The following is a 23184-nucleotide window of genomic DNA, read 5'->3' as shown; positions in this document are numbered from 1 at the left end:
GAATAGCAATAACATTTGAAATCAATGAATCAAATTCAGAAGAAATCAGAATCATTCTTCTATTGTCCTCAAGCAGTTTATTTCCCTTAAAGTGTTAACAGGGAAGGGCATTATTTAAAAACTGTTTTTCTCAATCTGTTTTGAATATTCACTATGAACATTTTATATTTTCTGCATGTCATGTCGCATTTCATCATTTTACCAGTCTTAGTGGTACCACATCAGCATAAATGTCCTTTTTTAAGTCTAAAACTGGCTTTATGTGGCATATTGTGCCAGCAACCACTTCGGAAGTGTCCTTGAGTAACACTTGGTTAACTGCTGAGAAACCTACAGATGGAGCCAAGTGTCATACATTACACATTATTAAAAGCTGATGATGAGCTGAGACTAAAGGGTGCGGATTCACAAGGAGCCATCTGTTTGCTGCACAGGTTTAGATTCAACTCATTGTTTGTTGTGTCCAGAGGCCACAGATATATTTATTTTGCTCATTAGGTAAGAGAAAGAAGTCATAAGATGTTTGTTTTTCATTAGTTAACGTTGGCTATAGTTCAAAAAGCGACTATCCTCACAACAGGACGCTGACATATTCTTGCTCCATGTATAACGCCCCCCCCCCATATATATATATATATATTTTTTTTTTGCCATAGAGGGACCTGTGCAAAATCTACAAAAGTGACATCATCTTTGTTTAAACTGCCCATCATAAGCCACACAATCTTAAAGGAGTGCAATTCTGAGTTATTGCACCACAGCCTTTCGTCTTGAGTGATATTCCTGCAACTGATTTTTAGATTTTATGTGGGGTACAAGAGTTATAACTGAACCTGTGACTCCCGGATAAAAGTAAAAAAGGAGCGAACAAACCAAATGTATAATCATCATTTATAGTTCATTGTCATTTTCCTCATACTCATTCCAAGTACAGGTATCTGGTAAACCAGGATTGACTGATAGAATGACAGAACAAACACAGAACAGTTGAAAAGGAGACTTATTTGAGCTATTCTCCTCTGGTTTAGCATCAACCCAAGCACACATTGGGCCATTCTATGATACCAGATAAAGATACACGCAGCAAATAAATCGTAGTCGTAGTCATCATCATCATCATCATCATCATCATCATCATCATCATCATCATCATCATCATCATCATCATCATCATAGCGGTCTTCCTTATTCTCTTTCATGTAAGTCAGGATTGAGGAGGAAGGCAGTAATGCTAACCAGCATCCTTAGAAGAGAGCCACATTAGTCATCTAACGCCATACTATCAAAATCTTGTGCAGTTGCTGGGTGTTGTTAGGCTACTACTGGTCAAGGATCATCTATCTTGGGTTGAAATTTGTATAAAAATTATATAGGAACACAAAAAATGCAGATGTCTTCATAAAATTTTCTATGTCTAGCAACACTTATTAACACTTATATCTTCTTTTTGTCCTTTTTGTAGTTTTATTCCAAAATGGTTAAGGAGCAGATATAGTTTGCATCATCTATACAACAGGCTATAAAACACCACTTTGTCACAGTCCAGTAAGCACATATAGATGTGGTTGTACTGTATATCAACATATGTACCATAATAAGATAATTTTGCGTGCATGGCTCCCATTTGAACACCTGTGAGACGTCCCTGTGATTCCGAGGAAATGCTCTCCTTCCAGTTCACACAAACGTGAAAACAAAGGCTTCCAGATTTCTTCCTGGCATTTATCTTTCAAGACAGTCTTTCAAGGGAAACTGCCATCCATTCTCATTATTGCACTTCAGCTCAGCCAGGTATTCATCTTTGCCATCACTGCCTCGTCAGTGTGTACTTTGGCTGATTTCATGAATGTCCATCAGGGAATTTATTCTCCCTTTACTTACTGCCACGTGATCTTGTTTGTTTGTCATCCACAATAAATGTTTTTTTGTATTTGTGTTTGTATTCCTTAATGCATTGTGTTGTTTTCTGTAGAAAAAGTGGCAACAGTACAAACACAGGCAATGTAAATGAAAACGTACGAGTTTGTTAGCTCAACATCCCTTTGCAAAAATGCCTCTGTGCTCTCCTGTTTGCCAGAAACAAGAGACCACATTATCTTGGCCAAGGAAACAAGTCACAGATGGGTTAAAGTTGTTTGGTTGACATGTTAGATATGTATTCAGTTCACTTTCAAATGGTTACCAGAGCCTTTTTCCATCATTCTATTTCTGGACAGTAAATGTGTTGCACTGTCCAGCACTTGAGACTACAGAAAGTTATTTTTTCAACTGATTCATTTTTAAGTTTCAAGTTAACGTTTCTGAGCATTTGCTAGGAGGAAAAAAAAAAGGCTAAATAATGTTCTTCTTTGTTATTATACTGTACACATGTTGTTGTCCTTTAGTTTTCACTAAGTGTTAATGTTGGTCTGGCAAAGACCAAACCTTTGACAATCACACATAGTACTCCTTGTCCTTGTTCTTCTTGTTCTTGCTTGAGGTTTTTGTGGTGTTGACTGGTTTCTCTTTGACAACAGTGCCGTTTGACTGGGCTGAGTTACTGATGTAGTTGCGACTCTCATCCACGTGGTACGAACCTTCATCTCTGTTCCGATATTTGTACATAGCATAGAGCAGAATAAGAATACACAGAGCGGCTGCCGCTACGATGCCAACCACCATTCCCGTTGTGCTGCTTGACTCCCGGAAAACTTCCGATGTCCCAGGGTAACCCTTTGGTCCAGAGCCAGTGGGATTGGCTGCAGGGCAGAAGGAGATAGTAGCATGTTATTATTACTAGACTTATGGTAGTTAATGAATGCATTTCTTCTCTGCATGCATGTAACAATATGACAGTTTAATGACTACTGTTAATGAAGTTGATACTGGCTTTTCTGCTTGATAAAAATACAATGCACTATGAAGAGTGAAGAAACAGTTATCTATATTTCTATATATAAAGATGGAAGAAAATATATTTCTAGATACAACTAAGACAGCACATTCCGGTGCCTAGCTTTAGTTACACTGTAAATGCTGTATTTGACATCCTTTGGCACCTAAATGCCCCGTTACGAGCTGATGTTTTATCTGGGGTGTACCACACCTTCCGCCTTCAGTCGGCTGGAATAGGCTCCAGTGGACCCTTGACCCACAAAGACGGTTTAACAGCTTTTGATTAGATGATTACGATCGTCTCCTCTACAAGAAAGTGTATGCATGGATGGGTTGCATCCAAATAAAATCAAGTTATATATTGTTTGCATATTACAAGAGTATGTGAGTATGTTCCATTTTAGCTGTCTAACGTCCATCTACACCATTTGAACACGTGTGAGACGTCCCTGTGATTCCGAGGAAATTCTCTCCTTTCAGTTCATACAGTAATTAAGATCTGCAGTATCTTAATTACTCCAGATCATCATGATGATATTAATTGAACTTATAATGTCCATATAGAGAAGAAAGGAGAAGTGAGGTACTGTAAGAGAGATCTACTGAATTCAGAGCTGAAAAGAGTAATGGGTTAAGGATTCATTAAGCGTCAGAGCCAAAGGCTCACAGCTCTTAATGTGTTTGAAAGCACAGTCATGAATGAACTGAACACATTTCCAACATTTACTACATCTCCAAGCAGCATGACTGTATAACATACTAAATGTTTTTTTGTTCACAGAGAAACAATTCTTCAATTGAATCAGTCGGTTTTTGCCAAAGGCTGTCCCCACTTCTGTTCTGAGATGGTACCATTCAATAGAGCATATTCTTAAAACCACATCAGTCCCCTGAAATTATTCACTGCTCCTGACAGATTTCTCTGTGTGTTTTTTGTAACAGTCAGCATTACTGCTTAAGCTCTCATTGTTGCATTTGTTAAATACAAATGCTCAATGCAAACATTTGGAATTACAAATATAAAAAATATTTTAAAAAAATACAACCAGCTCATAGTTGTGTTGTCAGGAAGATGATGCACTATGAATTATTAAATAAGGCAAATCAGCAATGACGAAAGCAACATAAACATCTCTGTTAACATGATCCGTTTGCGTATCTGGACAGTTATGCTACCTTATGGTGAACTTTTTTTGCAAGTTGCAAGTCTCGTTCTTAAGCTTAGTGTTAAGGGCTGTGTGCAAGAGCACAGTGATAGTGAAAACAATATTTTTTACATATTCATGCGAAGAAAGACAATGTGCTACCTTTTTTAATGGACAGTGTTTGGTGTTTATCAAAATTTATTTATCACATGCCATCTCTAATGGCCCCTGGGTGTACCTTGGCTTGCAGTATCACAATATTAGCACATATGTGAAATTATTTTACATCTACCTCAGTAAATATCACGCTTCTTTTAATGTTTTCAGTTTGATTCAGTATGGTAGCAGGGTTATTTAATAAATATGATGCACAGACTTCACTGTTAATAGCCTGCCATCAGTCTTTTTACTTGTATCTATTCTTCCTCCTTTTTCTGCACTCTGTCTTTATTTCACTATAACTATTGCTATGGTCACTACATCCATAGACTGTTCAAAAAAGAACATTGCATATATGAGGACACTGAGAGAATGGTATTAGTGAACAGGGACACGATTATAAATCAGCATGCCCACTTCTTACTGATGTCTCTAATAGCCCCTCACTGTTTCTCTCTCGTGTCTCACTCAAAGTTTATGGTTTTAAATATGAAATACTTTTCATTCTAAATGGCACATCTTGAGCTTGAGTGCAGAAAATTTAAAAGAATAACTTATTATCAGCAAATGACCTTACACAGTCATATATGTGGACCTCTTTCATGTCAAACTAAAGGCAATGAAAAAGTGTTAACTGCAAATGGCAGGTGTTCTTTAGTCTGTCTGAATAGAAGATACTACCGCTGCCATTTATTGACATGTTATCCACCATGGTTAGACTGATCAGTGACCAAGGTATGGCTTCAATGCCAGCCGACATTCAAGGACAGGTGGAGTGTACCACTGGGGGATTAAGTGTGACTGAGCGTTGCAACAGATTAGCTCTGCTTCTGACAAGCCCACTTATCCTAGCAGACAGGTGCGAAGAATGCTCCCTCCTTGTGGGCAAAAGCCACTGGTAGACATGGCTCTTCCCTAGCAAGGCACTGTGTGGACATTGATGGCATGTTTCTTTTATAATTACTATGTATCATTTGTGTAGGGTCAAAAAGTTAAAAGGGTACGCATAGCAAGTTTATGGAGGGGAAAACTTAAGGCACTTGAGAAATGTATTGGTTCCAGCAGCAAGGTGAGTTGGGAAAGGTCAGGAGATTGGCAGATTTAGTCTGCTTTATCAGGAGTGAATCATGTGGTATCAGAGCCACATTATTATTTCCTCTTGGTGTGATCTAACACCTGCATCTCTGGTCTCTGATATTTCCTCTTGCTTCAATCTGTTGATTGGCTCTCCACAGGTTGCATTCACGAGCCTCAGTCGTAAGAATCCCTTAGTAACCCGAGTACAAAGCTCTTTAAGGAATGGAACAATGACGTACACTCAGATTCACTTTGTTATTTACCTAAAGATTCAGCTAAATATAGTTTGACATCTGTAGACAGGAATATGGAAAGTGCAAAGTATTTAAAGGACTCGTAATGCTTGTAGCTCAGTGTTGATAAACACTCATTGCAGCTCATTAGACTATATCTAGTCTCAGTGGTGTTCGTCAAAAAGTCACATGACGGCACCGAGAAATATTTCCTGGTTCCTGAAAATTAACTAATATATCTTAGAATGATGATGCTCATTTATTCCCCATGAGTTAAACCTGCACTGTTCTAACCTGATTTTGGATCAAGCAAAGAGCGGGGGTAAGACACAATGAGTTTGAGAGAATTCATAAGACTTCAGTCAAAATGCAACTGCCTGTCTGTTCATTAGCACTCCATCACCTCAGAATGAAGGCACACATAAACCCAGAAAGAAATAGAGCCTGAAACAAGTGTTTAAAATGATGACTGCTCTCATGCGCTCTACTCAAGTGTACCCAAGGGTAAAATTAGACATGGGGAAAATGACCTTAAAGTGGTGCCGAGCTTCATGGCAGCGTGGCGGGGGTGCACTTGTGAAATGGTAGCAGTAAACTCGGAGAGGTTAACTTTAAAAGGAGTGGAATTTTATGAAAGCTTAAAAAATAACGTCATACTCTCAGTCTTATCCCACGGTGATTACGGTGTCATCAACTTAAAGTTTTAAGGTAATTTTAAGGCAATCTAATGTTTCAGTCATTTATTAAGAAATCATTTTTCTCCAAGCCTTTTCTGACATTCCACTGGACAAAATGTAGTAGCAAAGCCATACACAGAAAGGCATAAATGATCCTATATATGACCTTGACACTTAAATGTTAGTAAAGAAAATGAAATAGCCTGACAAGGAATTGCATTTGCCATACAGCAAGGCACTGAAGAGTGCAATGGTGCTGAGATTGGTTTGGCTTCAATGTTGTGGTTACTGCAGGGTTTATTCCACTCTCTATTCCCTCAATTCTCCCTGGATTCTTCACTATAGCTGCATGAGCTCACCTCTCTGAGAAATTACCATTGGCTGGATTGAACTTGTCATTATAAACCCTGTGAACCACCTGATGTGACTTCTTTTCTTTTTGCCTGACTTATTTTTGCCACATGTTCTCAAGGAGAGGAATGGGATCAGAGATTCAACACTAACAGTCGGGATTTAAACAAATGGCTCTCTTAAAAGACTATTTGTCCTCATTTGTCTCCGGCGAGATGGTTCATTTGTTTTGTAATTTGTAACGGATGATGGAAACCATGAAAAGTGGAGCTGTAGGATTTACTTCAGGTGTTCATGAGGCCTGATGAAAGGTAATAGAGCAACTTAGGATATATTGAATAGACAGTGTAGGCTTGACCTTTCATTAAGTGGTGGTGGTAATTGGTCAAGGAGAGTCTTTTGTAGCACACAAACACAGTTTATTTTTCTAATACAGGAAAATAAGTTATTTTTAGTGAGAAGATAATAAATGCAGATTTTTTTTGCCAACCAGACCCTCTGTGACCTGGAACAGTATCAGCTCATCATGTGTCGTTGTGAGCTCGAGGAGGTGTGACTGTTGCCTTCAGAGCAAACCGGTCTTAGCTGGCAAGCTCAGTGACACATTGCTGTTATTGAGACAGATTAGTGTTATACCATCTTCTTACTTCACATATCCAACCATAATCACAAGCTGTCAGAGTTGTCATAGAGTTGGGGATCAGGCTGCAGACAGGTCACTGTATCTACTGCAGCAGAGCCAAAACAGTTATTAAATCCCTTTTCCCTCTTTAATTATCTGTGTGTCCTCAAGAAGTGATGCAAGCCATCCTGTACTTGTGACATGCAGGCAGCAGGCCTGATGACAACAGACATGTGTGATTCTGAATTGGCTTCTGCTCATGCTAATAGTGGGAGATGGACAGAGAGCTAATTGAGCATGAAATTAGGTCCAAGTGAGAATTATTAAAAGGTGGTTGAAATGGTCTGATGGAAGGTATGAAGCAGTTTGAGTCTTATGCCGAGTAGGCATCCTATGAACTAGGCAAGATGACAGAAATGGATACATTTGCCTGAATCTCACAAGTCCAAAGAACATTGCTTGCTTAGACTCCAGTTCGATGGTCTTGAGTTCTATGTTTTTCAGTTGACAATGCACACAGGTGCTTTCTATTGAGTCAACATGATTACACATAAGCTTGGTAATGTCTCTCTAAACTACAGATTGATACCAATATTAAAATTTTTTCACACAATTTGTTCTGTGAATTCAGCTTATGATGTGTTGAAAGAAACTCTTCATCATTATTCCAGATTTTAAACATATGAAAGGTAATTTAATTACAAAATAAAAGCTCACAAAAAAGTTATACTAACAATTTCTGTGTGTTAAAATATAGCCAATGGGGAAATATGATGTACAACATACTGAGTTATTCATAAACTAGCAGAAACCTGTGGAAATTCAACGATAAAACTATAATATCAGACTTCATACCAAACATATGAAAACAATTGTATTGGTATTATAAACCAAGCGCACCCATCAGAGTTTTCCCACCAGCAGGCAGTGCATCTAGGTCTGACCCAGAACTGGCGTCGGCGTCTTGGGCGAGGAACGTGAATGAATGAATGAATAAATAAATATATAAACTTTATGACTCATAAAGAACGAAAGAAACAAATATCCAACTGTCAAGTATGTTTATCAAAGAGTCCTCGACAGTCTTCGTCAGAAACTAGCTGGTTCTAACTCCGTCCAATCTGTGTGTACATGTAGACACGGGTCACACACACTAATGTCACAGCGGTTTTCGTCGCAGGGAGACGCCCTCTGGATAGGAAAAGTTTCGGTTACAGCGTCCACACAACAACGATACCCGGTGTTTTCAAAAAACTTCACTTTGGCCAGCGTTTTTTTCCCGAATATTGCATTGTTGTGTGGGCGAAAGGTGTAACTGCAACAAAAGGCTTCTCTGCCTGATGTTTTATGCCATATTGTTCACGGGAATCCTTCTGGCAGATGCACTGTGATTGGTTGGGCACCGTGATTGGTTTGGTGCTTGATTGACAGGTAGTTGATGGAGTTAAAAAGTGAGGTTTTCAATTGAGCTTATTCAAATATATAGGTAGGGAGATATGTTTACTAACTTTGAAATAAAAAGAAGAGCAACCCATAAATACAAATTTTGATATTTTAATGCATCTTTAAAATGCATTTAACTGAATGGTGTACAGTGAATTGATGAATTGTTTAACATTCCCAAGTCTCAATTTACTTATAACATTGCCATAACTGACCTTTGGCTGGGATACTCTTCTTAGAAAAGCAAAGCCTTTCATGCCCTACTTAGACTTATAAACAGACACATTATGTTAGCATCAATGTCAGCACACCCAAAAGATATGGGGTAGAAAAATAAAAATAATTGAAAATATAAATACGGTGGGATCAGTAAAGAGAAAGACTGACAGTGGGTATGAAATCCTGTTTTCTCTAGGAATACACTTCATTTAAATTAGATTGTAGAAAGAAGACAGAATAATCCTCACTGAAAGAGTGCAGAAAAACAACATAAATTTCAAAATTCCTTAAAAGTGTATGCATAAAATGGGAAATGTATAAAATATTAAGAGAGATATGTTTTTGAGACTAGAATGATGCTTGAAGGTCATCAGTGTCATTAGTGAGCATAAGATGTCATCACATTCAGAGAGCATCCGGTTTTCATATATTAAAATATCTCAGTGAGTGGCTGTCTGTTGGCATGCGAGGTGCATGCCACTGTGCTCAGCAAAGAAAGCAATGAACACATAAAGAGCTCCAGCTGGGTATGATTGAATAACCTATTAAATGTGGGCAGTGACCTCTTAAGCCAGCACAGTGCTCTTAATGTTTCATTAATCTCGCAGCTACATTTAAAACAATAATTTACTCTAATTTTTCCCCCCTCCCAGCTGGGTGCATTCCAGCCATCGCCATCGGGTTAAAGAGAGTGTTCATTTGCTATATGATTTATTGGTTTACTTTCTGTATTGTTTCCCCAGCCATAAATTAAAGCTAATAAAACAAATGTCAAACACATTAGTAGCTGTTAATGTTACTGAAGTATGCCCGAGGACAGAAAATGATGAGGGAGCATAGACAGAAGAAACTAGATATGATTAACCTTCACCTGCCTATCGGCAATCCGCAGTGAAGAGGGACTGGAGCTGAGTAAAAGTGTAGAAAGCTCTGTTTGCTGATTTTGGCTGAAGATGTAGATGTGTAGTTGCATCTGAGAGGAACCCTTTGCATTTCATAGCAATGACGTGTCACATGGTGTTATGTCATAACTACGTTGGTGGAAAAGGTAAAGATGTGAACACAGATGATAAAAATGATGCTGTCTTGTCTATTGCTAATGTATGTTACGGTGTATTACTCTCTACTTCTCTGCTAATCAAAATTGGCCAGTACTGAGATCAGGGGGTTCTGAGATGAGACATTTTAGGCACTATGAAATCAAAGGCAAGAAAATCTTCCATATGGTTTCCTTCATCTATTTTTCTGGTGTGAAACAATGTGTTTTGTTTTCCACCATCAGTTAAAAAAGTTCCATTCAAGCATGGTTCTGTGGTGCTAAAAAATGTTTCATGTGCATCAATTACAAACTAATGCATTAAGAATAAAAAACAAAAACAAAGCTTGTGTGTCAAAGCTTGCGACTTCACCTTTTTGGTAGGCAGTCACGTGATACTGTACGTGCATTCTATTGGCTGACGGCATCCAGAAGTGTGCTTGCTTCCATGAGTCTCGGACTTACGTGACACACAAAAGTGCTTTAAACAGTCGATAGGAGTGTGGGAAAAGGTAACACAGATAGTAAGTTGTTTAATAGTAGTATGGGGAGGGTCATAAACATTTAAATTACCATAAATAATAAGATAGATTGTCGCTCTATCGTGGAACTCATTAATCGCGTGTGGTTCCTGGAAAGAATTAACTGCCAAGAACGAGGACGCACTTTCCTTATAAATAAATATCCATTGAGAACTGCTTACAATTATGCAGGAGAGATAAAGATTCTTACTGTTCATCGATTTGCCCAGATCAGCTTAAAGAAGGAAAATGGGGAAACAAGAACCTGGATAAAAAACTGTTCCATTAATAAGTAGGATATAGTGTTTATTAACATGTTTTATATGGACAGAGCTATGCTGTTTTTCCCCCACTTCTTACATCTTACCCAAAGGCAAGCCTGATGTATTTATAATACAGACATGATAAAGGAATCTTTTAATCCGCCTCTGGAACAGAAAGTGTCTCAAAATGTTCCTTATGATGACTTGTAGGAAAGGTTGAACAGTAAGGTGGGAGGGAATGTTCTATACAGGCTTGCAAGACAGAGAGACAGAGATGGGAAGGATGTGCAGCAGGTTAGGGTGATTAAGGATAGGGACGGAAGTCTATTGACAGGTGCCAGTAGTGTGATGGGAAGATGGAAAGTGTACTTTGAAGAGTTGATGAACGTGGAAAATGAGAGAGAACAAAGACTAGAAGAGGGGACTGTTGTGGACCAGGAAATAGCAAAGATTAGTCAAGATGAAGTGAGGAGGGCATTGAAGAGGATGAAGAGAGTGCAAAGGCAGTTGGTCCTGATGATATACCTGTGGAGGTATGGAAGTGTCTAGGAGAGGTGGCAGTAGAGTTTCTGACTGGGTTGTTCAACAGGATCTTAGATAGTGAGAAGATGCCTGAGGAATGGAGAAGTGTGCTGGTGCTCATTTTTAAGAAACAAGGGAGATGTGCAGAGTTGTGGCAACTACAGAGGAATAAAGCTGATGAGCCATACAATGAAGTTATGGGAGAGAGTAGTGGAAGCTAGACTAAGGGCAGAAGTGAACATTTGTGAGCAGCAATATGGTATTTTGCCAAAAAAGAGTACTACAGATGCAGTATTTGCTTTGAGGATGTTGATAGAGAAGTACAGAGAAGGCCAAATTGAGCTGCATTGTGTTTTTGTAGATCTGGAGAAAGCTTATGACAGGGTGCCCAGAGAGGAACTGTGGTATTGTATGAGAAAGTCTGGAGTGGCAGAGAAGTATGTTAGAGCAGTGCAGGACATGTATGAGGACTGTAAGACAGTGGTGAGGTGTGCTGTAGGTGTGACAGAGGAGTTCAAGGTGGAGGTGGGACTGCATCACGGATCAGCTCTGAGCCCCTTCTTGTTCGCTATGGTGATGGACAGGCTGACAGACGAGGTTAGACAGGAATCTCCATGGACTATGATGTTTGCAAATGACATTGTGATCAGTACTGAGAGCAGGGAGCAGGTGGAGGAGAAGCTAGAGAGAAGAAGGTTTGTCCTGGAAAGGAGAGGAATAAAGGTTAGCCACAGGAAGACAGAATACATGTTTGTGAATGAGAGGGACCCAAGTGGAAGAGTGAGGTTACAGGGAGAAGAGATCAAGAAGGTGGAGGATCTTAAGTATTTAGGGTCAACAGTCCAGAGCAATGGAGAATGTGGAAAAGAAGTGCAGAACCGTGTACAGGCAGGATGGAACGGGTGGAGGAAAGTGTCAGGTGTGATGTGTGATAGAAGAGTTTCAGCTAAAATGAAAGGAAAGGTGTACAAAACTGTGGTGAGACCAGAGATGTTGTTTGGTCTACAGACAGTGTCACTGAGGGAAAGACAGGAGACAGAGCTGGAGGTAGCAGAGATGAAGATGCTGAGGTTCTCTTTGGGAGTGACCAGGATGGATAGGATAAGAGGGACAGCACGTTAGAGGTTTTGGAGATAAAGTCAGGGAGGCCAGACTGAGATGGTTTGGACATGTCCAGAGTAGAGATAGTGAATATATTGGTAGAAGGATGCTGAGTTTTGAACTACCAGGCAGGAGGCCTAGAGGAAGACCAAAGAGGAGGTTTATGGATGTAGTGAAAGAGGACATGAAGGTAGTTGGTGTGAGATAGAAGAGGATGCAGAAGACAGGGTTAGATGGAGGCAACTGATTCGCTGTGGCGACCCCTGACGGGAAAAGCCAAAAGGTGAAGATGTGTTTTTCTGTCGGATTGTTTTAAATTTGCCACATTTCTATACAAACAACAATACTGTATATTGTCAGGACTACACTTAAGCAAGGTTCAGTTGTCTGGCAGTATTACTTGAAAAAAAAAAAAAGATTAGTCAAAAGACGATGGTGTTCGAGATCCAAATAATCAAGTGACACTTAATTACTTAACATTGAATATCTGACTTTCAAACTTATTTTCTGACAGCAACAGCAACCATTTCAATCAGAAATGATGACTAAAATTTTACTTCTTTTAGCAAACGTAGTGAAGAGCAAAATCAAGTAATCGGAAGGAAAACGATTGATCGCATGCCAAATGATAAAAGCATTTGTAGGACTCAATCTTAGATATGATATGGGTAAGATATGGGTAAGGGTACATCATCTGCCCTACACCACTGGCCAACAACAGGAATAGAGCTGGCATGTTAGAGATCTCCATTTCCTCTGACCCCATGCAGCTCAGGAAAGAAACCCGTTCCATCAATTGACACCACAACACTGATCTTGGTACTTTAAAATCAGGACCTGCCATCATGTCAAGAGTCTATTTTTACACACCCATACATTACATTTATATTTTATCCAGATGATTGACCAGCACTTCTTAGCCTTCCCACATGTATATTTTTGGCAAAAGACTGTTTTAAACTAAAGTCAGGAATCACACAATATTTCACACATGGAGGCTACAGCACTTAGAAGAGTTTATTTTGTTTAGCAATCTCCCCAGGAGAATTCCCAGCGATGATGGATGCATTAATGTGTGCTTGTAATCATAGCCACTATGATTTTCAGCTGTCAGAGTCATGCTGCTCAATATATGCATACTCCCCAAACCAGCATCCCATTACACTTCAGATGTGTTGCAGCAGCATGGGCCTGTGCATTCTTCAGTGTTTTTCCGGATGGGGGGGGAATCAATTTGCTGCAGTATGATCTAATCTAAGTCCTGCCATGTGATAAACTCTGCTCGTACTGCTGGCTTTCCTTGGTTCCTGGAGGTATGAGAAATAAACCACGTCAATAAGGAAGTTTACCTGACTGATGTTTACTTAATGGGTGACAGAGACTTCTGTTGGATGAAACTCCAGTGGTATCCAGGATGATCTACAGCTGACCTTGGGCCATAGGCAGCTCACATAATATTCTGCTTCTATGCTAACCCATTGGGATCATGATGCACCAATGTTATTTTCCTGCATGTGTGCTGTGATTTCTGAGCGCCAAATTTAGAGAATGACATGTAAGAAAAATGTGTCCATCAGCTTTTGTCAGAAAGAACAGACTATTAAGGTATTGTTTGAGAAATGATTTATTATTCATGTCATTAAAAGGAGTTGGCTTAGCAGTAATATGAGAAAGTAGTCCTGTATAAGTGAGAGTGGATCCAGTTCTTTCTACGCAGCGGTGCTAAGATGTGTTGAGTGCTTGGCAGAGCGTGTGAATTGTTCTGAACGTAGATATTAATCAGGATACGGTGTTAGACAGCTGCCACCCTGGGAGCCCACAGCTCTGGTGTCAAATCCCCTTCAGTGATCGCAGAAGGAGAGGGATACTCTGCTCAGGGAGTGCGTGTCCCTTAGCATCACACAGTTCGCAACTGATGTTTTGGCAGATGCTCTTGTCAAAAATATCATAATGCAAGCTGCTAGTGTGAATCAGTACACAAACCAATCTCCTGTGTATGGTATTTGACAGAGGTAGCAGATGAACATTGGAAGTACCTATCATGATGCTACCCAATGGGAATATCACTCTAATGTGTTGTATGAGAATTATAGAAAGGGTGTGACTGGCAAAATGGAAGGCTAGATTAACAGGAAGAGAGGCAGACTAGAAAGTTGATAGTCTTTGCCATGGGCCAGACGTTAATTTAGTGGAGGTTTTATGACCACATACTGATCGATAGTATATCTAGATGGAGTGGGGGCCTTGAGTCTGGACTTAATTGTTCTCTGTGCCTCTCATCACCTCGGACTGCATTTGAAAATCCTTCCATCCATAAGCAGGAGCTAAGGGTTGGTGTTTATTGCTTTCTATGTCTGGCAAAATAAGAAATTAAGTGTTTGGTTGCACTGCAGGGAATAAACAGATTTAACACGTTTTAAATACCAGTTTTGTCAAACTACATTATTTTGACACACCTTGAGGGGCGACACGGCAACATCCAGCTCAGTGCATTTGCATGAATGAGTTCCTGCATTTTACCAGTCAGTTAGACATCAAAACTACATACATAGTAATAGAGAATATACAATATGGTTCTACACTGGAAAATAACCATGCAATCTTCAGAGGTGACATACAACACAAAAGTTTTACTGAGGACAATGAAAATGATAGTATTTTGTAAATACCAAATCATATGTTTTACATAATTCACTGTCTACAGGAAATTCTTCAAAACAAACCCCACTATATGTGTGTGTGTGTGTGTGTGTGTGTGTGTGTGTGTGTGTGTGTGTGTGTGTGTGTGTGTGTGTGTGTGTGTGTGTGTGTGTGTGTGTGTGTGTGTGTGTGTGTGTTGTTAATGCATTTGGCAATTTTCATGAAAAATCGTGAAATTGTTTTTGTATCTGCCAATATGCATTTACCAATATAGTCTGTTTTTGGAAGAGACTACATTTAGCAGGTATGTACTGTTATCAAGAACAATTGCTCATGAGGAGGAGTGAGGTGAACGCCCTCTCCTCACTATAGATTATAATTAAAATCAGTGGGGACTGTCTACACACTCCAAAACTGTGTAAAAATCAAACTCCCCAAAGGTTTACCCTCCTTGATATCATGTGTCAGGAGTCTTGTGAGTCTGATATTCTTAGCTGTGGTACACTCTCTTTGATTATCTTGTTTGTGTAATGTGTACGTAGTTCCACGATCTGATGAGCATGAAAACAGTACATGAATGAAACAGGGGTAATAACTGCCTTGACCTGAAATTCAGGCTTTTATGTTACTTGCATGCAGTTGTCAGAGTCAAAGTTCCTGTAGAGCCATTATACCTTTATCAAGGCTAGATAATTCTTAAATATGTTCAATCGCATAAAAACCAATTAGAAAGCATGGAACAGCCTGAAACATACCACATACTAAAAATAATCTAGTACTAACAATAATCACAATAATACTATCATAGAACAAACCTGGTAAAGAAACATACCAGAATCTCTAAGCTCAATCTTCTCAATATTTTGAAGTGGTATTTATTTTATTTTATGTTATCCTATTTCATTTTATTTTGAATCCATATATAAATAAGACACATTGAACCATTACAGGGAGGTTTGTTGAACATTTCTACTTATGTAGCTTTAGGGGCTAACATTGTAGAATTTGGAGAGGCTAGACATTCATCTGATTCCAGTCATTATGCTGAGCTAACTTAGTTAACTGCAACTTTATATATAGCTGACAAACTCGTATATTTTTTTTTAGAATAAAATCCTGCTGATAGCAAAGAAGACAGAAATCTATTTGTCTTACCCTGACAGTTAAGATAAGACAGCCTACAAAGCTACTCACTCTAAAAACCATTAATGACTGAATGTAAAGAAAAAGTCTGAATTATTATACTTAATGCTTTTGGAGTAAAAACTGCGGATAAACAGATGTCTTCCAGACAGACTTTAAGAGACTCAAGCCCGAATCATGAAGTCTGTTAGCTGGAAAAAGAGATTTTGGCTCTTAGAACTATTCAGACTCTAATAATACCTGAACCTTCTTATTTAAGCAGTCTACCTTAGCGAGGAATGTCTTACTGTGGGTGGGCTATGACACACAGAGAAACACTGACACACGTAGAGAGAAGTAGAATAAAAAGAGATGACTAACCTAACCCACCTGAGCTCGGCTCACAGGGATCAATGTCCTCATCATCGCTTGGGCACTCGGCTGATGCCACCAGCAGGTCGTCTGTTGTCTGAAAAGAGATAGGCACACAGAAGAGTGGTGAGCGCATGAAATACTTAGCTACATCAATGGTGTAAGACGGGTCCTATTCAGAACCCCCAAAAACGGTGTTTCCAGAAGGTTAGGGAACAGATAAGATGTGTACCCAAGACATCAATGTTATTTGGTATCTATGTTACTGGGTATCAGCATGGTCATGCATTACCTGTCACGTTAGCAATAGCTACACTACTTTCCAGGCAATGCTTTCTAATAGAAATACTTTCTGATTATTTAGGAACAGTGAATACCAAAGTTCATAGTGTAAATGTTGCTAAAGGTTAGTTTGTGCTGCAGCATTTGCTTTGCATTGTCCTTTCAGAGATTGTTGGGAACACAAAATACCTTTTACAAATTAAGGACAGCCAGCCATGAAATGGGCAGAAGAGAACAGGTTAAATCAGCGCATCTCAAATAGTGCCCCCTCCCAGGGGGCGCGATGCGATGCCAGGGGGGACGCGTGTGACCCTGGGCAACATGCTTTTTTTCCCGTACTAGAATGAAGTGTAATTGCACATCCACTACAGTAGTAAGCAATGACGCTCTCATTTTCAGGTGTGCGCAGGGAGTATTAGCTCGAGGAACTATGAAGAAGCATCTGTACCGCTCGGCTAAGTTCATTGTGACTACAGTGGGAGACTAGGAGAGGCTAGTGTGTTTACTGTGTCTAAAAATGCTGGCAGCGGACAGCATGAAGCCTAATAAATTATTGCACCACTTAACAGTCGGTGCACCAGGATTCTGCAACTGCTACACCTCCCATAGGCAGTCATTTGACTGCCCAGACATTATTTGCAGATAATTTGGCTTATCATTAAAATGTCCAAGAATAAATTGATGGAATAGGTAAAAACAAATCAGGACACTAAATTAAAACTATGATGAGTGAATTCTTTATTCATTTAATTGACACAACATTGCTTCTCTGCATTTATACATCCAAATTCGAACTGTGAAATAATAACAAATGTATATCTTTGAAAAAAACAAAACAAATGTAACCTGGTTTAAAATAGATTGGTGTCATCATTAGAGCTTAACCAAGTTGCTCATTGCAGAAAACCCCTACCATAGCAGAGGAGATGAAACATTGAGCAGTAGCTGAAACCTCACTTCGAAATGCTGTGACTGACTAAACTTGTGTGTTGTAGCCATTAATCCTGACTTCCTCATTTTGATATTAAAAAAAGAAAAAACTCAGCACAAATAGTTTTATTCATTTTTATTTTGTAGGTTAAAGTGTTTTTATTTTGCTCCTCAGTTAATGTTGCTGAACTGAATTTGAATTTGTTATTATTTATTGATGTTATTTAATTTTATTTTTCAGTATCAAATGGTGCAATAAGTTAGTAAAAATGTTTTGGAGTTGTTGTTTTTTTAATTTCAGGCAAATTGATGCACTTTAATTTTTTTCTGCTATAGATTAAAAAATGTTCATAAAATTATTCTTTGTTATAAGTTTAACTACAGTGTATATAATTTTTTTTATTTTTTGTTTTCTTTAATGTTAATAAGGATACAATGTCATGAAGAGGTGTACTTGTAAAAATGTTATAGACAAATGATATTATTTATAGTTGCAGTGGAGAGTGTGGGGGGTGGACGCATTTTTTGCTCTTGCTAGGGACGCGCAACAAAAATAAATTGGGAAGCACTGGGTTAAATTAATACCTTCGTATTTCCTACGAAGATATTTTTCTACAAAAAAAAAAATCCAAAATAAATCTCAAGCCATACCATGTTGAAGTGTTTCAAAATTCTAATACCAAATTCATTTCCTGTTTTATACACTCCTCAAGTGCCAAACATAATGCACTTTACCCTCCTTTAATATAGGGAAGAACAACAAAAAATGAAAAAAAACAAAAACATATATATATATAAATATATAAATATATATATATATATATATATATATATATATATATATATATATATATATATATATATATATATATATATATATATATATATATATTAGTCCTGTCAAGTAATTAAGAAAATTAATATAATTAATTACAGGATTTGTAATTAATTAATTAATCTATTTAATCGCATTTTAATCTCACACCTGCTAAAGGCCCCCAAATAAAGATTTTGAATTCTACGACATTACAAAATTGTGGTGCATGACTAATCAATAGAATACACCAAGAATAGAAGATTTGAAATCCACATTTTTATTGGTTAAGTGTGCTTTATAAATGAAATTCAAAAGAAAAAAGGCCAAGCACATCAGCAAACCAATTAGGGTGGGTGCATTTCTCAAAAATGCAATACAAATACAGTCAAATAAAATAAATAAAATTCAGAAATAAAATAAGGCTGAGTCTCAAATAGGTACATAAGCAGACTCTCAATCAAAATGAATACCAAAGCTGACGCAATACAGGAATTCAAAATAGTATAACATGCCTCTAAATAAGGTAACATCAATAGTAAGATGCCAACAGGCATTTCCTTTAAAAGGGTAAGCTAACTTTACAGGAACTGACAACAGACAACTCTGTGTCCTTGACATGTTTTGTATTTAAATGATACGTTAGGCTGGAGCTGCTTCAGTGATATGAAAATTTTCTTTTACAAAAAGGTACAAATCACTGCGTTTATGTTGATAGTCCCATCTTTGTTCTTTTCATGAATAAACTAGGAAGTGACGTCACTGCAGCCTACGGGTCCCTCAATGGGCCAAATTTAAAATGCTTTCACATTGACTTGCCACTCACGATTAATGGCGTTATTTTTATAGCGCGTTAATCTGCAGCAAAATTAATTAATGTAATTAACGTGTTAAACTGACAGCCCTAATATATATATATATATATATATATACACACACACACACACACACACACACACACACACACACACACACACACACACACAAACACATACAGTGTGCCCTTGCGCATTCACATATTAACGCTCGCGACTCCACCTCACTGCGGATTTTTGTTAGGCAGTCACATGATGCCGTACGCGCATTCTATTGGCTGACGGCATCCGGAATTGCGCTTTGTTCCATCAATCTTGTGAGACACAAAAGTGCTTTAAACAGTCGATAAGAGTGTGGGAAAAGGTAATACACATTGAAAGTGGTTTAATATCGTAATATCAGCATTGGGAGGGTCAAAAAATTTTAAATTACCGTAATAAGATAAATAGATCACAATCTCGATCGTGGATTTCTTAATCATGTATGGTTCCTGGAACGCATATATACAGTATACAGAATGTACTGTATATATACTGTATATATACTGTATATACATAGACACACACAAACACACACACACACACACACACACACACACACACACACACACACACACACACACACACACACACACACACACACACACACACACACACACACACACACACACATATCACTAACATATTTAGAAAACGTAGTGACATTTATCAGTGAGTAGTCTAAATATGTTCATACTTTATTGTATATGTGATTAGGTAGAGTGCTACAGTCTTCCTGCAGGGATCAATAATGTATTTCTGACTTATTATTCATGGGTTCACATAATGCAAAACTATAAACAAACCAAAAAAACCCCAAAAAAACAGTAAGAGCTGTATTACATCTCAAAAATGAAGATGAACTTGGGGTATTATTCAATTTGTGTTATTGTTTTACTGCTATTTGACTGACCATCAAAATATATCTGCAAGTTGGATTAGCATTGACTCATTTTAAAGAAATTAAAGGTGATGTCATTTTGCTTAACATCCATTTGGCTGCATATAATGTGATTTTATTGTGACTGTAACATCATTTTGACATTCTGAACACAGACCAACATCATCTTTACATAATAGACCTGGAAATGATAGATCAAACCCATTAAGGGAGTTGGGGTGGAGGGCTGTTTTTGGTACATCTGTGCTGGGAGAGGCCCGGGGAAGCCGTCCAAATGTAAATTTAATTTGCTGTGCATGAGGCTGATATACAGTGTCGGCCATCCAGATGGCAAAACCACCGGATCCTGGAGTGCCACATCCATCACTTCAGCTTCGTGATTTGTTTTTCCTGGCGGGAGATCTTGACACTGCACTCACTGGCAGAGGTACGGGAATCAAGGAATCAATACTCTCTCTCTACTTCCCTCCTTACCACTCTCACTCTGCCGCACATATCCCACTTCTCATCTCCCTTCCCTTTCAGCTCTTCCCTTCAAATGTATTTGCAAACCAACAAGAGGAAGCTAGTGTTGCGGGTATACTGGTGTAGATGTACGTTAATTCCCCAAAAGAATAGCCAGATTGGACATGTATGACTCTTCATATTTCTGTCTCCTACACAGTGAAATATAGTTATGAATGTTGACTATGAATACACATCAATCCCTTTACATGACTTTATAATTAAAGGTGCACACAAAAAATCAATAAAAAATATTTTACTTTGTTCAAATTTTAAAATCTCCTTCATGTTGGCCTTTTGTTTGAAAAGGACACTATTAAAATTATAATGCCACATTAACAATCTCAGTTCTAACTGAGAAGAGCCTACATATGATGTTAAATAAAGTTTAGCATTGTGGGGAACACTTGATAATTTCACTTAGTTTAGCTTAGGTAGTAGAATATGTAAGGACTGACCGTATTTCTCTTCAGAGACGATTACAGTTTAAGGTTCATTAACCACATTTTGCTCTTTATTATCGCTACAAGTCATGTGAATTTATTATCATGTTAACACGTACTTTAAAATAAATGACAGAGAACAAGAATACTTTCAAACAAAGTCATAAAATAATTGAATACTATAGGATGTGAAGTTTGGAAGTGCCTTTAAGCCAACTCTGCATCCAAATCGTTTTTGCTATTATCAAAATATCAGTCTTATACCGTATTTCTAAAACCAATCAAATGTGTATTGGAAATGGGAGCCAACGCTAAAATGAATTCATATGTTTCTGAACATCAACCTGACAGCCAGGATTAGTGTGTAGGTCAACATTTTGATGTGGTCATGACCCGGTTAAAATCCAATAACATTACCAATTCATGATGTCCCTTTCCAACACTTGGCTATTTTTTTCCAGCTGTGACAATTCAGTGTGGGCTTACCATGCAATTTAACCACTGTAATGAAAACTGACTGGAAGACTGTCTGTAGTATCTGAAAAGGACACTGAAATATTTGTAGATATTTTGCAGAAATACTGAATTTTTGGAGGGATCATTAGCTCAGTGTAGTCAGGTTCACTGATGCAAAGCGCCTCATGCCCGCAGGAAAGATGCTCCAATAGATTAGCGTATAAACAAGATGTTCCCGTAGTTCGTTTTATGAAGGTACCACTAAAATGCTAAAAGTAAAAGCTTGGGGCTGGCAAAGCATCATTAATCTAGCAGCAAAGTGCTGAAGCCATGGTGAACCTGCAGTACAGCTCATTTATCTGCCTCAGCTCAGAGCAACAGAGAGCAAAGCCCTATGAGTTGTAATAAGAAAACCTAGGGAGACAGTTGGGAGCATGAAGAAACTATGGAAGAAAAAGAGACACTACAGAGAGAAAGTTGCTTTTAGTCTTAATACAAAATGCATGGACATTTTGAGAGTTTCTAAGTACAGTGTAACTTCAAATACCTTATCTGCAGAGAGCAAACGAAAATAAATAAATCATAGTAGACCTCATAGGGAAGTAGAGATTAAAGATTAAAGATTCCTTTATTAGTCCCCCGTAGGGTAAATACATTTTCCACTAATGTTAGTAATGCTTTCATATGTGTGCGTGCGTGTGTGTGTGTGTGTGTGTGTATGTGTGTGTGTGTGTGTATTTATATTTACAGTATATCTATCTATCTATCTATCTATCTATCTATCTATCTATCTATCTATCTATCTATCTATCTATCTATCTATCTATCTATCTATCTATCTATCTATCTATCTATCTATCTATCTATCTATTTTTCTATCTCTCTCTCTCTCTATATATATATATATATATATATATATATATATAGAGAGAGAGAGAGAGAGAGAGAGAGAGACACACATATACCTGTTAGGCATGCAAATGATGTTGGGAGGTAGAGTGGCGGGCAGCTCTCATGTGGGCGGGCAGCTCTCATGTGGGCTGGCCCAGTGAAGGCCAGTGAACTCGCACCTCTCCACTGCCAGTACACACCAAAATCTTGAGCCAGCAACCCTCTTGTCCCCAGCCTAAGACCTGGTGAACTAAGCTACTGCCACCCCATAAAGATATTGACTGACCTTGGCTTGTCTACTGATTGAACCATTAAATGAGATGTGGATCAGGAAATTCTGACCTGACTCAGCCAAAGGCGCCTTGTGCTTTCTTTAGTACTGTCATGCTGGTTTTCGATCCCTGAGAATTGATAAGGGTTCTCCTTAATGAGCTGTCCAGGCCGAGCTGTGGTTTGCATGTACTTCACTTAAGCTTAGTCAGCGGTCTCATTCAGCTGGACACCAGGTTATCAACAACCCTAAAAACACTTATCTGTTCCCCACTTAAGCTCAACTGCATGGCATTCAAAGCCACTCCTAAAATATGTGCCACTGAGGGTAAGTGAATCTGCCATGACGTCGTACACTTCTTCCTTGAATGCCTGTTTTCCCCTCTTAATCCCAGTCTGATGAAGGGGGGTGGGTGTTGCTCTTCATAGAGGATGCTGTGTGCTGCTGCCCTGGAGCTCAAG

General features: G+C 38.4%; 1 protein-coding gene across 7 annotated transcripts in view; it reads right to left on the bottom strand.

Moving 5' to 3' along the window:
• Window positions 1-877: 877 nt before the first annotated feature.
• Window positions 878-23184, bottom strand: part of LOC137603478 (neurexin-1a-like) — a 259246-nt gene continuing 236939 nt past the window's right edge. For 5 of the 7 annotated variants that reach the window (XM_068326991.1, XM_068326989.1, XM_068326993.1 and 2 more), the window contains 2 exons: window positions 16387-16474; window positions 878-2738 (listed from right to left, as the gene is read on the bottom strand). In XM_068326991.1, the coding sequence (XP_068183092.1) occupies window positions 2434-2738; window positions 16387-16474 (393 nt within the window). In that variant the 3' untranslated portion in view covers window positions 878-2433. The remainder of the gene's footprint in view (window positions 2739-16386; window positions 16475-23184) is intronic. The other 2 variants (XM_068326992.1, XM_068326996.1) reach the window with 1 other exon arrangement.

This window comes from Antennarius striatus, chromosome 11 (assembly GCF_040054535.1).
Source record: "Antennarius striatus isolate MH-2024 chromosome 11, ASM4005453v1, whole genome shotgun sequence".
Classification (NCBI taxonomy): domain Eukaryota; kingdom Metazoa; phylum Chordata; class Actinopteri; order Lophiiformes; family Antennariidae; genus Antennarius; species Antennarius striatus.
This window is presented reverse-complemented; position numbering and strand designations above follow the sequence as displayed.